The 15677-nt window shown below is 46.7% G+C and overlaps 1 protein-coding gene and 1 long non-coding RNA gene across 23 annotated transcripts in view; one reads left to right on the top strand and one right to left on the bottom strand.

Annotated features, from left to right (window-relative positions):
* Nucleotides 1-15677, top strand: part of Pde8b (phosphodiesterase 8B) — a 226297-nt gene that overhangs the window by 154352 nt on the left and 56268 nt on the right. For 12 of the 22 annotated variants that reach the window (NM_001346782.1, NM_001374007.1, NM_001374004.1 and 9 more), the window contains 5 exons: nt 326-414; nt 5694-5772; nt 9182-9322; nt 10789-10877; nt 12876-12936. In NM_001346782.1, the coding sequence (NP_001333711.1) occupies nt 326-414; nt 5694-5772; nt 9182-9322; nt 10789-10877; nt 12876-12936 (459 nt within the window). The remainder of the gene's footprint in view (nt 1-325; nt 415-5693; nt 5773-9181; nt 9323-10788; nt 10878-12875; nt 12937-15677) is intronic. The other 10 variants (NM_001170669.1, NM_001374006.1, NM_001374005.1 and 7 more) reach the window with 3 other exon arrangements.
* Nucleotides 3190-15677, bottom strand: part of Gm41025 — a 42253-nt gene continuing 29765 nt past the window's right edge. Inside the window, exons 2-3 of the long non-coding RNA XR_003950703.1 lie at nt 4735-4903; nt 3190-4612 (exon numbers count right to left, since the gene is read on the bottom strand). This is a non-coding gene — a long non-coding RNA (predicted gene, 41025). The remainder of the gene's footprint in view (nt 4613-4734; nt 4904-15677) is intronic.

Genomic DNA, 15677 nt, shown 5'->3' with positions numbered 1-15677 from the left:
ATAAAGCTAGAACAATTCAGTCATTGGCCCAGCTGGGGAGGCACACTGTGCTCTTGTGTGCTCACTTTGCTGTGACGCCCCATAATGAAGGTTCCCCCGTCTTTGTTACGAAGTGAGCCAAGTGCCACACCTGCTCTGTTGTTTCACTAAGGTTTGAACAAGAGCTTCACATTTCTTGACAATTTTTCTATGCCATCCCTTCCTACCCACAAGATGTCTTGCATAATGAGCTACCCGGGGGCAGGGGCAACTGTGAAGTTTCTCTGTTTGACTCTCTAAGAAATAATTGCAGATGTCTTATGCATTATCTTTGCTTTCTTTTCAGAGATTTATGGAGAACAGCAGCATAATTGCTTGCTATAATGAACTGATTCAAATAGAACACGGGGAAGTTCGCTCACAGTTCAAATTACGGTATGTAGCAAATTAAGACAGCACCCGAGGTTAACGATACTTTAGAAAGTCTTAACTGTCAACAGGTCGAAGTTCACAGATTCATGACTGATGGCTGGGATTTTTGAGGTTGTTAGATCGCCAGCCAACAGCAGTACATTAACTGAAGTCCCTAAATATAATGAAATAGGTCAAAAGCATGTCTTTTTTTGATAGTATCTTCCATTAGTTGTGGCAGCTTTAAAATCATAACTTAGAAAATCCTGTTCAATTTTTGTGTAATTATATCAAGATCAAGAACAGAGTTTTAAAAGTTACTTTTAAACTTCTGACTTCTAACTTCATAAATTCCTAGTTGAGTCAGTATAATCAGGGAAGGTGATATATACATTTATTAGATAACTGCCCTAACAGCTATGCAGCAAACTTCAAGAAGTCTGCTTGTAGCCTCAATACGCGTGGCATAAGTTCAGGACTCTTGGTAGGTATGCGGCGCTTTAAGAGCTGAATTCTCGCTGACTCTCCATCCTGTGAGAGGTTCTCTCCATGCCGTCTTCTTAAAGGCACTCTTGGAATATGAGGGCCCTGGCACCTGCCTAGATCAGCTCAGGCTCTGCTCTGGCTTGCTCTTAAACACTTGGTTTCTTCAACCTGGCCTCTTCAAGCCAGAGAACATGAGCTACGGGAGGCTCCTGCATACCCTTGGCCCCATGGAAAGATCAGTTTCTAGGAGCTCCTGGCATCCCTCAGGGAAGTCCCCGCATGGCTTTGCTCTCTAGCCAACTAAGAGGTACCTTGCCATACCTCATGCCTGGCACAAAGACCAAGAGAGGATCTCCCTACCATAATTATACTTTTAACCGCCGTTGCTTATTATATCCAAATATGACGGAGTAGTTTGAAAGCTAGTTTTCTTTCCATCCCTAGAAAGCAGGATGATTGGCATAGACCCACAGAAACAGGTCGCCCAGGTCTGGGCAGTGGCTTTGAGTGATTACAGTGGAGTAGGAAATATAAAGCGGTCACTCTCTTAGATGGGAATGCGGTGGCTTTTGGCTTTTGTTTGTGTATGTGTTTGTTTTTAGAATGTTAATGTTGCCCCCAAGCTGAGTTTACTCTCTTGGGCCCCCAATAAGAGCAGAAGCAAATGACTCCAATAAGTTGTCCTGACATTCATGTGTGTCACCCCATGGGTGTGCAACACACACACACACATGCACACACACACACCACAAAGTAATAATAAATAAATATTTTTAAAGGTAAAGTATGCCAGACCAGTAGAGATTCTAATATTTGAGGAATTTTGATAGTTCAAGGCCTTAAGGAATAGCACCCAAGACATTTGGAATGCTTAAACAAGTTAAATTCTTTGGTTTCTTTTTATCTGTATATTTGCTTCAGATAACTTTATATAAATTTTCTAAAAATACCACCTACTCTTTGCTCCTGTGATTTGTTCTTTTTAACAATGTATATTAAGTATATGTATTTCTTAGGAGCCTCTGTTGATTTTAATTGAGAGTAAAACAGCTTAGTACTTTGATTTTTTTCATGTTCTTACTATAAATAAAAAGAGAAAAAAGAGATTCCATTGTGGTCTGATCCTTTACTTCTTACAATAAAAGCAGTGGACCCGGACACTGTATCTCTGTGACCAGGAACCCCTCAGGCTATTTTAGATGATCAGTGCTCTGTATTCTTAGGTCACAGAACATATGACAGTCCCCGCTAGATTTTGTCCTGATTCAGATCCCGGCACTGGGGCTGCCCTCAGGGAGATTTAGGGCACCTTGACCACGGCAAGCAGGATGCAGGCCTGCCTGGTAATCGTGCTACACATGCCAGCCCTGTCTGCACATCCCTGTGCTGCTGAGACCTTCGTGGTTCATAGTATGGAAGCTCACATGTTCTCATCACAGTGTTGCTGCAAGTTTCTCGTCTTCCAATGCTGTGAGCACTACCACTTCGCATCCCTTCCCTCCCAGGAACTTCTTGGAAGAGTTGGATCCATTGCTGGGCTCATAATGGAATGCTCAGGCTCTTCATGTAAATCAGTGACCCAGGAAGCAGGGCTTGCCTCACGCGCAGCTGTTCTTCGCCTCTCCACCTGCTGATATGTTAGTTTCCAGCCCTTCCCTCAGCCTTCTTGAGTGCACCCCCTTTTGGGGGTTGGGAGTACATGTATATTACGCGAATCTCTCTGAGCCTACAAAATTTGGACCCATCATCCAGAGGAGAATGACTCAGACAATGACCTTGCTCCAGTTCCTTAGGGTGTTCAAGGGCATATAGAGCATCTACCTGCACCCCAAGGCAGATGAGCAGCTATGTCATTTGTTAAAGACTGGGAAATGAGCTCTTTATTATACAATGCCAGAATAATTATAGTCTAATTATGTAATACTTTCCCCTACAATTCTGCCCCCAGCTGTAGCTAAATATGTAGCATGACTGTCACTCTTCAAGGACACATCTGTACTGTGGGATGCTGCCAGTACTAAAGGTGGACACTTCAGGCCAGGGCTTTGTGAATGGTGACTACCATCTACACTTTATAGGACGAATAAATCCCTTCTCATTCTTGCCACCACCCATGATTCCCATGAGTCCCCTTGCCTGCTCTTTGGTCTTCTTGGCTAATTCTGAGACTCTGATTAGATGTGCACATATGTTCAGACTCTTCCTAAAAGCCATTGCTTTGCTCAGCCCCATCCTTGTTTAAGGTGATGCGTGTCTGTGCATATGTGCATGCCTGCATGTGTGTATATATGTGAATGAGGTATGTGTGTGCATGTGTGTGTGCATGTATGTATATGCATGTGTATGAGGTGTGTGTTCGTGTGTGTGTGTGTGTTCTCTTTGGGTAGAATTCAGATGGAATACCTTTCTAAGATATACAGAACAGCACATGTGGATCCCAGCCACAATTGACAAGAAGACATTGAGAACCAGGAGTGCGTTCCTTGTGATCCCAACTGCCTACCACTCTGGTGGTAGTGCTAGAGCACAGTCAGGGACCCGCATTTGCACTGTGCACTTTGCCCCCACTGGACCACTATGTTGTTTATGGATGTGGTCTGGACCCTGCAACAGTCACCTGAATCTTTGAAACCCTTCGGCAGGCACAGAACAAATGATTGCACTATCCATTATCTTTCTCTCTCTTCTGTTTCTTTTTTCCCTCACGGCTTTCTAACCTCTACCCTTAAGGATTAAAAAATAAGGACATATGAGTTGCAGGTCATAGTTTCCAAGAACAAAAATTAACAAGGCCACAGTGTTTTTTTGCCTGAGAAGTATGAATAATTAATACACTCGATTAGGTTCCCTGGTTCTAGGAACATGACTCAAATTGATTGCCCCAGTTTGCTGCTGGTTTATTTAAATAGAGTCATCTACCCAAAAATAAACATCGCAGCTGGTCAGGCATGGCATGGTAGGGACAGGAAGGGGAAATGCTGTGTCATTCCTGTCCCTACCAGTGTCCCCTCATGTCACTAGATAGGGATTTGGTCTGTCTTTGGGGCATTCTCTCTGAAGAGTTTACGTTTGATGGATGAGCATGGGCCTAAGGTTCTGTATCTCTGGGACTTATTTAAGAACCGCCTTATGCGCAGACAAACTGATTGTGTCTGAAACACCGGGTTGCACGTTTAGTTGAGACGTACATGTACTTTACAGGAAACCAGACGCCAAGAGGAGTCTGTCAAAATGTGTTCAGCAGAACATAATTACCCAGCTCTCAAAGTTGACAAGTCAGCCTATCTGGCGTTGATGTCTCCACCCTTCGCACCTGGAATTGCTTTCCTGTGGAGCTGAGTGCAGTCCAGACCAGGTGTCTGGAAAATGCTTTTGACAAACCTGGCTCTTGCTTGCCTCTCAAGGGGGCAGTAGAGTGATGGCAGTGGTAACAGTCTTAGCACCCTTCGTAGTGTTTTTTGCTGACTTGATAGAACATGTTTGCACACAGTAATGGTGGCTAGACAGTACACAGAACAAATTAGTGGGGGTGGGGCAATTGGATGAAGAAATGGCCTGAAGGGCTCAGAACTGTCAGTGGCATCGAGCTGGTCCGGCTCTGCCCTGCTGAGCAGAACATGGATGCTTTCATACTCGTATGCAGAGAGCCTCATGTCTGCAGCCATAGGAACAGGCATCAATCATCCTTCAGCCCACTGAGGTCCTTCCCGTCTGCAGGCTGGTTAGCTTGCTGTCACTGAAACAGACTCGAGGAAGAAGATAGCTTGTGATGAGATTTTTTCCCTTCACTAAAGGCGTTCACAAGCCTCAGAGAACAAAGCAGCAGGACTCTGTGATCTTACAAGTACTATCACCTACCCCAGCCAGGAGTCTTCCATGTGTGGTCCCGAAGCACTTTGAGAAATGCCTGCGTATGCCATCTGTCGTCCCGACCATTACAAACGTCCACGGAACACATTCTTATAATTGTTCTCGAGATGGGCAAACAAGAGCAAGCGAAGGCCAGAAGCGGCATGGGATCCTGCAGCTAGAAAAATACAGTCCAACTTTGCTCTGCTGTTCTCCTAACAAATGGGTCAAAATGACAACAAATTATAATCTCTTTTATGTGGAAAAAATAGCAGTGAAGGATTTACCCCACAAGAAGAAATATCCATTCCATAAGCCAACATTATCCTGTCTTTTTATTTCTCTCTTTGCCCTGTGTAAGAAAGCCTTCCCTGGGACTCTTTTAATACCAGGGTTCCAGTCACGACGTTGCAGTGCTGGATAGGTCAGAACTTAATGTATTTGGAGTTGTTTTCTGTTGGGAAATTAGTTTAAATCAAAACCACAGTTGGATTCTATTCATATTCCTCAGGTGCAAAGAGGAAGTCAGCCAGAAAGGAGCTAGCGGTATAGAAAGCTATACAGGGGCAAAGAACTGGACAATGGGTGGGGTCTACCTGCCACTCCTGTCTGTCTTCATGCCTGTGGGTGTGGTTATAGGCTAAGTGGCATTGCAAGCTTGAGAAAAGGAAAACAAATGTGTCTCTGCATGTTACAAAAGGCCAGAATATCTCGTGGTCAGTTTGGGCCACACTGGGTTCTCCTAATTGATGGGCACTTGACCTTCGCCATGACCACAGCCGTGACCATGCCCTTACTACAACACTGCACATTGGATTGAAATATCAAAACAAAGGGGTACCAACAGTCAGATCATAACAATAACGAGTGCACACTGTTAGTGACTCTGGGGTCTGTCTATGTTGCTGAATTAACAACGTTCAATCAATGTTTGTATAGAACTAACACTAATCTTGTGCATCTTTCAGGGCCTGTAATTCAGTGTTTACAGCGTTAGACCACTGTCACGAAGCCATAGAAATAACAAGTGATGACCATGTGATTCAGGTATGGGAAGAAGCGCTTCACATCATTAACACTGACAAAGAGCCTTTCAGGTTCCACCCACCTCTGAATCTCAAATACTCTCCCATAATTTTCTCGTATTTGCACATTTTCTTGAAGAAAGGAAAATCAGTATGTAAGAAGATGACTGGCAAACTTAAGAATTAGTTATTCAAAAGAGAATAAAGGTTATTTGATGATTTATCGTTTTTAAACTGTATGTGTGTGCACGTGTGTCTGGGTGCCTGTAGAATCTAGGAGAGGGTGTGTGATACCCTAGAGCTGCAGTTATGGGCAGTTATGAGCCACACAATGTAGGTACTGAGAACTGAACCCAGGTCCTCCTAGAAAAGCGACCAGTATTCTTGACCACTGTCTCTCTAGCCCCCATAGGTTAAACTTATTGATTTGGAGCAGAACTTGTTACTTCTTAGGTAGAGGTGGGAGGGAATTTAGGCTGTCTGTAAAGATGGTGTTTATACAGAATTGTTGAGCAAGCTCGTAGGTGGTCACGGGATGTTAACTTGCAGTTGGTATTCTAATATAAAGCACTTTAAGACTAACGCCATCCATCTAAAGAAATGCATACCTAGAGAATCTTTCACCTGCCTCAGAGGGTACTTGAAATGTACCTGGTCCCCAGAGTGGCACTGGCCTGACTGAAGCTGGTGTGCAGGGTCAATTGAGCAGCATCTGCTTTTAGCAGTGGGGAAGGACACGCCAGCACACCATGGCCCCTGTGACATCAGCCTCCTTCTGAACCCTCTGATGTCCCCAGTGTGCACACAGATATCCCTTGTTTCTATTCCATATGAAGAATATCATGGGCTCACCACACCTTGTTCCTATCATGAACTCTTTCAAGGTTGTCTCAGCTCAGTTCAGTACCCTTGAAGGATGGGTAGATGAGGAAACAAAGACTTAGCAAAGTGAGGAACTTACACAAAGGCCCAGCAGTGAGCACTGAAATCAAAGTACTTCACCATATTTCTGCTTCCCAAGCCTTCCTGCGTGGCTTCACTTGGGGCTATATTTTAGAATATGCTTAACTGACTCTTGATATGGAACTGAAAGATTCTGTACATTGCTGACTATGTTTGTTCTTCCTGCTCACTGCTCCACATCCGAAACCACCCAGAAAGCTCACGTGCAGATGTGGCCCTTCAGTTCTGCTCCTGAGGCCACTGGCATTTCATCTACCTACTTCACAGTGGATCCAGATCTGATGAGAAGTAGCCCTGCTCTCTCATGCCTTCCCCACACTGAACAGGGATCCAGGCCTTCACCCTATGGCCATACTTTGTGGTTCGAAAACCTGAATCCCTGGGACAAGTAACATGACATCAACACCCCCCCCCCACACACACACACACACACACACACACACACACACACACATACACACACATCTTGTCCATGAACAGAAAGAAATGAATGTGAAGACCGTTGGTGGCCACAGAGTGGGGAGTCTCTATGCTGAAAGGGAAATCTGGATGCTGAAATACATTGTACCAGTGAGAGGAAGGAAGGGGAAGCAAGGCTGAGGATGCTATATGCAGGGGACACTCCGATGACCCTCGTCTGGGTTTCAGGAGGACACATCAAGGACAGGATATTTCACATATGCTATTGATTCCATTGGTAGCCCAATGGGGTACTTGAGCAGACAGCCATGTGTCTGTGTGCACACATGATGCACTTAAACTATGGCAACAGCATCTTATCTATAAGCCTAGCTGTCCCTGCTGCCTCTGTGCCTCCAGCCACGTGCACCATCTACTTGCATCCTCTCTGAAAACACTTGCATGTACTTCCCGTGTGCTGGCATGTGGTTAGCATTTTATTCCCATTGATCTTAACACAACCTTGGGAGCTCGGTAGTGTTGTTGCACATGGAAAAGACAGATGTGCAAAGAAATGGAGGCATCTGCCAATGGTTCTAAAGGGTTTGGGTTTGGTACATTGGCTCTCGTTATATCTGTTATACCTCTGGATTCTGAGGTCCCAGGATCCTCAACAAAGAAAAGAGCCATAACTATAACTAAGATTTACAGGATGGGAAAGAGGAGCCCACAGTAAGACAATGAAGGAGACAGTTAACAAATGAGGAAAGTAATAAACAATTGAATGTGACCATGTACTCCCTGAGTGTTGACTGAAATAGTGTGTATCCAAACACAACTCTAGCCTTTGCGCCAGAAAATGTCAGTGTCCTATGAGAGAGAAAGACATATTTTGATTTCTATGTGATTCATTAGAATTTGTTTCACAGAAGTCCATGGGAGCCCTTAGGAATGGTAACCAACACAAACTGGGCAGTGGTCAAAGAAGGCTTCCTGGAGGAGGAGACACATTGCAATTGGTGGACCCTCTCCTCTTCAGCCGTTCCCATAGTGCCTGAGAGCCAGAGATTCCTCCACATGTTTTAGCTCCTAGGGCTGATGTGTTCATAGAAGCTTTGCTCCCAAGGGAATATCATCCCCCCTACCCCGTTTCCCACCTCCCGCTGTTCCTACGTTACCCGCTTCCTGATGGATTACCCTAGCCAAGGGGAGAGTGGGAACAGTTAGTGAGAACGTTTCTGAGACAGCAGATGGATGGGAACTTTGCCCAAAGAAACTGTTGACCCAGGTGCAGCGTGCTCACATCTGCCCCCACTTATTCTCTTGGCTATGGCTACTCATGTGACAACTGTGATCTTTAAAAAGAAACTGGAGGAGAACTGGAGCCTGGGGCCAGATAAGGCAGTAGCTTCAAATCCCAGAAGCTCTTGCAGAAGTTTGCAAAGAACACTCTGAGTCTGCTGACCTCCGAGTGCACTGTGGGCATTCTCTGTCCTTGCCCGCCCTGCACCCAGGCTGAAAGGGTGTGCCCGAGCCTATAGGCTAACTGTATTTAATATTCACATTAGGTCAAAGTCCTCCCAACTGTAGATTGAATAATAGATGGGAAAGTGGAGAGACACTGCCTTGCACGGTGCCACTAACAAACCTGCAACCTGTCAACTAGTATGTGCTTGCTGGGATCCAACTCATGGCCTTACATGTGCAAGAGAAGCACTGTGACACAAAGCTACAACCCCAGTCCTCTTCCTATTTATGTTTGCCTATAAGGCGAACATATTCCCTTATTCCATGGGGTGGTAGACAGGAATTGATGTCTGAAGACGCTGGAGCTAGTAGCCGAGGGCTTCCTGCTCCATTGTCCTGAGGTTTCTTTGCGTTCTCACAGAGGATCAGGATGTCAAGTATAAACTGCAGTATGTGTGAGGGTACCACTCCTGCCAGATGAGGAAGGAGGAGACCGCAGCGCCCGCATTAGAGTGTTGTCATGGGAACCTTTGGCTCTGTATACCTGTATCCCCACAGCCTCCCAGTAGGGCACACTGATCTGTAACCCCTCCTGCTCACAGTATGTCAACCCTGCCTTTGAGAGGATGATGGGCTACCACAAAGGGGAGCTCCTGGGGAAGGAACTCGCTGACCTACCTAAGAGTGACAAGAACCGGGCAGACCTCCTGGACACCATCAACACGTGCATCAAGAAGGGAAAGGTGGGTGGAGCCAAGACACCCACCCACAATCCTCCCTGAGCTCTCCCCATCCCCAATGCTTTCATCTTCCATCCTTAAGATTGAACTCGCTAGTAACATCCTAATTCAGTGAAAGAACGAACGTCAGTTTTTGCAAAAATGGGTTAATTTTCAATGCCAACCGGATGCCACGGGAGCTAATTGCTTTGTGGAAGGCCACATACTCCTTTGCATGAATATACTCCAACCTACCCTTGCTATAATATTGCATCTCTGAGCAGGGTCCTAACCCAGATAGCTGCTTTGTGTTTTATTGGTTTATTGGCGTTTGAGAGGAGGAGCTAGAAAGACCTAATATCTACATGGATTGGTAGGCTCTGTTTCTTTAGTTAAATGTCTTCCTTCTGTCCTCCGAGCTCGCTGCTGTTGGATATTTGGGTAACTCTTTTTCCCCAGCCTCTCCCCGGCCCCACACCCACACTTTCTGCTGCTTCTGGAGGAGATGAAGGCAAAGTGGAGGCAAGAGAGGAATCTCCTGGGCAGCCACCCTCCTCCCTCAGAGCTGGGCATCCTCTTGCTTCTTCTGAAAGCTCCTAATGCTTTTTCACATGGCTTGGCTTCCTCCTTCTCTTCTCTACTGTGTAGTGGTTAAAGATCATCTCCACTGGAGAGAGCAGGACTCGCAGAGATAGCATAGATCTGGATTGTAAGAATGTCCAACTTACTTTTAAAACCAGACCTATTATGTTTGAACATGAAACAGGGATACTATACAAAATACTACATTTTCACCCCCAAGCACATGTGACACCCCCCAAGGAAACCCTCTTTAGCCATATCATAAAGAAGAGCAGGAGGATATGGCTGCAGGGACCTCAGTTATCCACACACTTCCAGAACCTCTCTACCCTGAGGCTGCCTCTCTATTTCAGTCCGATTCCCGTGGTCCTGAGACAGCAGGAATCACACTCTCCCTTGATATCATATATGGAAACTGCAGGGAACATAGTGGCCCTAGAGAAGCCATGGGCGGAGGGCCCCTAGAATCTCAGAAAGTTCAAGCACCTAGGAAGGATTGAAGAACTACACAGTTATAAACAGATCCTCTGTTTCCCTGTGTGGGTAAGGTAGGTGGACTCGCTGAGCCTCAGTTTACCCATCTGTAAGTTAAGAATGAGACTATCAGGCCCACTGGTTGTTGTGAGGATTTTGAGGCTGGCTACTGGACTCTGGTATGGTGGCAGCTCCAGCTGGTGGGTGCCAGGTGTCTTAGAATTCATTCGTGGCAGACAGCTTGGTAGTAGACATGCTGGCTCTGACATTTATATGTGTGACCACGATAGCATTGTAGTGGGTACGACTGTATAGCAGTTTCGTGACGTGTAATGAAACTCTGTGGGAAGTTCCGACTCTGCCTGCAAAGACCCCGTGTGGGAGCAGCCGCGCTCTCAACTGAAGGATCTCAAGAGTTCTCTTTGTCCATGTAGGAGTGGCAGGGGGTTTACTATGCCAGACGGAAATCCGGGGACAGCATCCAACAGCACGTGAAGATCACCCCAGTGATTGGCCAAGGAGGGTGAGAGCAAACTCTTCCACTCTTTCTGCTGCAGATGAGAACTCAGGCCCCTGTGGGCGTTGCCTGGCACACCACAGTACCCTGTAAGCCTTAGAACAGCACACACAGTAGGGTTTGCCCTGTCTTATGTGGCCAGCAGCAATCGCCAGACACGGTCTCCCTCTGCCTTCACCCCTGTCCCCTATCCATGGTCTTTCATGGAATATCAATCCTAGTCCCCAGTTCTCTACCCTGGTCATGCATGGTCCATTGTTCCCAATACCACAGGTTGTGCTTCTCCTTGGCTAGTCATGCTGGCACTACTGGCTTCTGCCCTCGGGCCACAGGTTGCCAGCCTTCTTGACTCTGAGCTTATACAAGGGCTCAGGGAGTCCTAGAGGCACCAGCCCACCATAGAAGATGACATCTGACCAGAGAAACCTAGGGGCAGGGCATGAGAAATAAAACATAGGACTCCCTTTCCTTCTCTGCGTTGCATTCTAAGGGAAGTCTCAGAGTGCCAGCCAGATGGGACCCCTAACTATATCTCACTGATGGGCCTCGCAGCCAGCATGAAGGTCAATACTGCCTGGTGGATTGATCCTGGAAGGGACACATGATATGTGACATACTGGCAAAGAAAATAAGATGGGGGTTACCTGGAACCAGAAAGCCCCTCCCACACATGGTTCTCAGGACCACCTGAGTTGATTTCAGATCTCCACGTGATTGCAAAGCCAGCCCATCCCGTCAGATCACCCATTGATTTGAAGGTTGTTTCCCTCCAAGTTTCCTTGGTGGATTGGCTTGAAATGTTCTCCAGCCTCCTGAGAGGTCCGGCCTAGTGGTCCTTTTGTGACTCCTCTCTGGGTGACCTCTGAGAGTTGCAGGTTCTGAAGGGCTCCTGAGCAAGGTTGTCCACTATAGGGAGAAGCAGCCTGCCTTTCCCACAGACACTGCCTCGGGTCAGAGATCCCAGCAGTGGCCTTTGGAGAGCCACAGGAAGATGGTGGGTGCCTGAGACGGACATGGTGTCCTCATGGTCGCTCTTAGGAAAGGGGAGCTGAGTCCTGTTCAGTGTTTGACTAGAATCAGTGGGCAGCTGATGTGGAGGAGACATGCTACTGCCTGGTACTTTCTATCAGAATAAAATTTCCTGATTTGACAGATGAGGGGAAAAAAGTCCTTTTATCCAGACGTGATTTTGTGTGATTTTCCCTAATTGTAGGCAGCGAGCTCTCAGAGGCAATTCAGATTAAAAATAGGGACATTTTACTCTTTCTCGCTTGGGTGACGTTCGTCTTGTAAGATCCATCAGTATTTTCCCATGTTCTCTTCAGAGAATCCTCCAGGGTAAAGGGAACCAGGAAGAAGAAGAAAGAGACAGAGAATAGAAAGGGGTGCCCCAGAGGCTTCTGGGTATCCAGGCTTCCATAGTGTAAGTCAGAGCTGTACCCTCAGGGTAAGATCTACCTTGAGCTTAATTACACAGGGCCATGTGCCTCCCCCCCAACCCCCCCATTTTCCTTGTGATAATGAGCAAGACCACAGGCTAAGTTCCTGGATTCATGACTTTTAAATCAGAGCACTTTTTCCTCTAACCAAGAAAACAAGAAACAAAACAAAACAAAACAAAACAAAATCAACAACAAAAACAACAAATGCCATCCTTACGATGAGCCACAGTGCTCAGCATAGGATGTTTAAGAGAGAAAAACAGCGACCAACAAAATCTCATCACTTTCCGAATGAGTCTTCTGCTTTTCATGTAAGCAATGACGTTTGTGTCAGCCGAATGAAAGCCGGCTTTCCTGTGGTGGCATGTCAGTCCCTGAAAATGGCAGGCCCACGAGGGTGGTACGTCCACAGTAGCCAGGCTTCCTCGGGGGTACGGGGCTTGTGATCATATTTGCGTGAGGAAGGCCTTGGAGCTCAGCATCGAGGAGACTTGTCCGTGTGCTGACCTGTTGCCTTATTCTCCCGCCTGGCTCACTAATCACTGACTGTTTATGTTATTAGGAAAATTAGGCACTTTGTCTCCCTCAAGAAGCTGTGCTGTACCACTGACAGTAACAAGCAGGTACAGTATTCAGTGTCCTTTGCCGCTTCCTCAGCTTGCCCATGCGTCCTTCTCACCCCTGTTCTCCACTTGTCTTTCTCCATATTTTCTTGTAATTGCTGACTAAAAAGGTGTGTGGGGAAACCTCTGGCAGCTGCTTGGGGTTTGGTTTGGTTTGGTTTTCGGTTCTCCACAAGCCTGTCTTGCTTTGTTAGGAGTGTGTGCTCTGGTTCATGCTATATGCCTCATGGCTCTCTCCAGGCTAAGATATTTTAAGGGAACATAAGATGCTTCCTCAAAACTAAAAAAGAAGAGTCCCATTTCCCATCTTAATTTCTTAAACAAAAGGAAAGTACATACCCCTGCGAGCAGTCACGCCTCCAGCTAGCAGCCAAAATAAGAACCACTCCAAATTAGCACTGTGATTTTCTTTCCCCATACATCATTTCTTTTGAATGTTGTCTTCTGAAGTAGCAGAGTTTAGCAAGTTGGTAGATGTAAGAATGTTTTGAGGTAGTTTTATAGTGTTACAGTAGTGTTTCAGGTATTTTTTGTGTGTGTGTGATTTATAGTTTTACCATTTGCTCATGTAGCTTCCATATCATACCTTATAATCCATGGAGTATGAAGTATGAAATAAATATGGCTATGAGCAAGCTACCTTGAGTGTGTTAAATATGACCCGTGGCTATCAGAGAAGGAGCAGTGTCTTTTAGGAATTTCAAAGGCAAAATCCCATTCTTTTCTCACACAGTGGGGACTTGAGGGGGAGCGAGAGGTGTGGCCAGGTGAGGGAGCTGAACTAGCAGCAAGATGGAAGCCCTCAGGGCTCCTCTGAGAGAGAATTCCAGACGGGCAGAGGGGCTGGGTGGAGCGAGCTTCATGGAGCCCCAGGTGACAAAAGTATCTGTGGCCATACCTTGCTCATAAGATTGAGTCCAACCCAAAATGCTTCCTTCACCACTGAGAACCTAATCTAGGGTCAGAGAAGGATGTATTAATAACTCGTGCTGAGAGGAAAGACCTTGGAGACCGTGGGAAGGAAGAGAATAGGTCATAGGGACCAAACGTCATCAAGCAGTCTCACTGAGACATCCATACCAGGAGGAAGGATGAGGTTTGCATGAGACAGGACAAGACGGGGGCATGGAACCCTGGTGTCCATCTAGAGATGACTACTGTATACACATAAAGTAGTGCCGGCCACCATTTTCAGGATGTGGATCCACAAGAGAGGACACAATGACTTAGCAGCATCCATTCTCATGCCAGAAATTAAGCAGGAACAACTTAGGTCTTTGGTCTAAGATTCAGCACGTCTTTCTACAGAAGCCATGATGGTGGCTCCTGGCCAGGCCCCATGCAACACCCAGATCAGCTCATGACTTTGCATTTTAGTGAGGGATGGAGCTGTAAGCTAGGCAGTTTCCTTCTCTTCTCCTCACTCGTGCTCATTCCAGGGTTTCTCCTCTAGTGAAACAACTTCCAGTGCCCCCATTATCAACCCCTGTACCTCTACAGCCCCAGCTCCTACTGGTGCTTCATGACTCAGCCCAAGAATCTAGGCCCCTTTATTCCCTTCCCCATTGTCATAGCTGTCTGTGTGCTAAACTGCCCTCTGCTCTCTAGCAGTGTCACAGCCTCTGTATACCCAGCTGCCAGTACATAGTAGGCCTGGGGACATTGGTTAGCTTGTGGAAAGTAGAGTGTCTCAGTCCTGGCCTCCTGTGAACTCTGCCTGCTGCCCACGGGGAACGGGCAGGCCGTTAGCATAGGATGCCAGGACACGGAGGCCGCCTCTCCTCTGCAGCTCTAAATAGAAACCCCTTTGCTACCATGAATCAGTTGCTGTTCTGAGAAGAGTGAAAGCACAGAGCTTAGATCCCCTGAGCCACTGACGTCACCTAATGGTGCTGCACAGGCCTGAGACTCTTAGATTTTTTTCCAATAGTAAAGCGTCTTGTCCCTCTGGCTGGCTACAGTCCTTTTCTTTCTCCCCAAAGAAGGCTAAAGCCATGGAGATTGCTCAGGGCTGGGGAGGGCTCTTGGAGCAGAGCGGCCTGTCTGCAGGCATTTGTTCTGAGCTTCTGCTCCTGGGGTCCAGCTCTGATGTCACACTCAACCAGTGCATGGGCTAGCATTTGAGCAGGGAATGGAGCTGTGTGCCAGAGAGCTCACGTCTGGTCGTGTTCGTCATCACCAAAGATTCTTTCTAATCTGTAAGCTCTGAGCGATAAGCCAAAGTATGTCTGCTGCCCACACCTGCTCCCCAGAGCTCCACCTAGTTCAGTATGGGCACCCAGAAGCCATGGGCCTGAGACAGGTAAACAGATTAAACAAAGTGGAACCCAGAGGGAGAGAAAACTGAAACTGTACAGGCATCAAACCCCAGGCCTGAGGACTCTGAGGAAAGCATCTGTTGGAGCGTGACCATGCTCTCTTCCCATGCCTTTACATGTACCAGAACAGAACAACTACACAGAGGCCTCTGGCTCTACAAAGCCTCCATCATTTACTGTCTTACTCTCTACAGGAGATACTTGCCGACCTTGGTGGTAAAAGGTCATTTTCTTTCCTGCATTTCCCACTTGCTTATGCCACCTACAGCCTAGGTTTCCCAGACTTACCCAGTCTGGACATCCTTTATCTTCATGCCACCACTGTCCCGTCTCAGAGCCTGTCAGAGTTGTTCTACTACCACATAGAGCATGTAAAATCCTAGGTCCCTTGATCCATTTGCCTTCTCACAAGGTCTGGCTCTA

The sequence above is a fragment of the Mus musculus genome, chromosome 13, assembly GCF_000001635.26.
Source record: "Mus musculus strain C57BL/6J chromosome 13, GRCm38.p6 C57BL/6J".
Lineage (NCBI taxonomy): Eukaryota > Metazoa > Chordata > Mammalia > Rodentia > Muridae > Mus > Mus musculus.
Note: the sequence above shows the minus strand (reverse complement) of the source record. Positions and strands in the feature narration are given on the sequence as shown.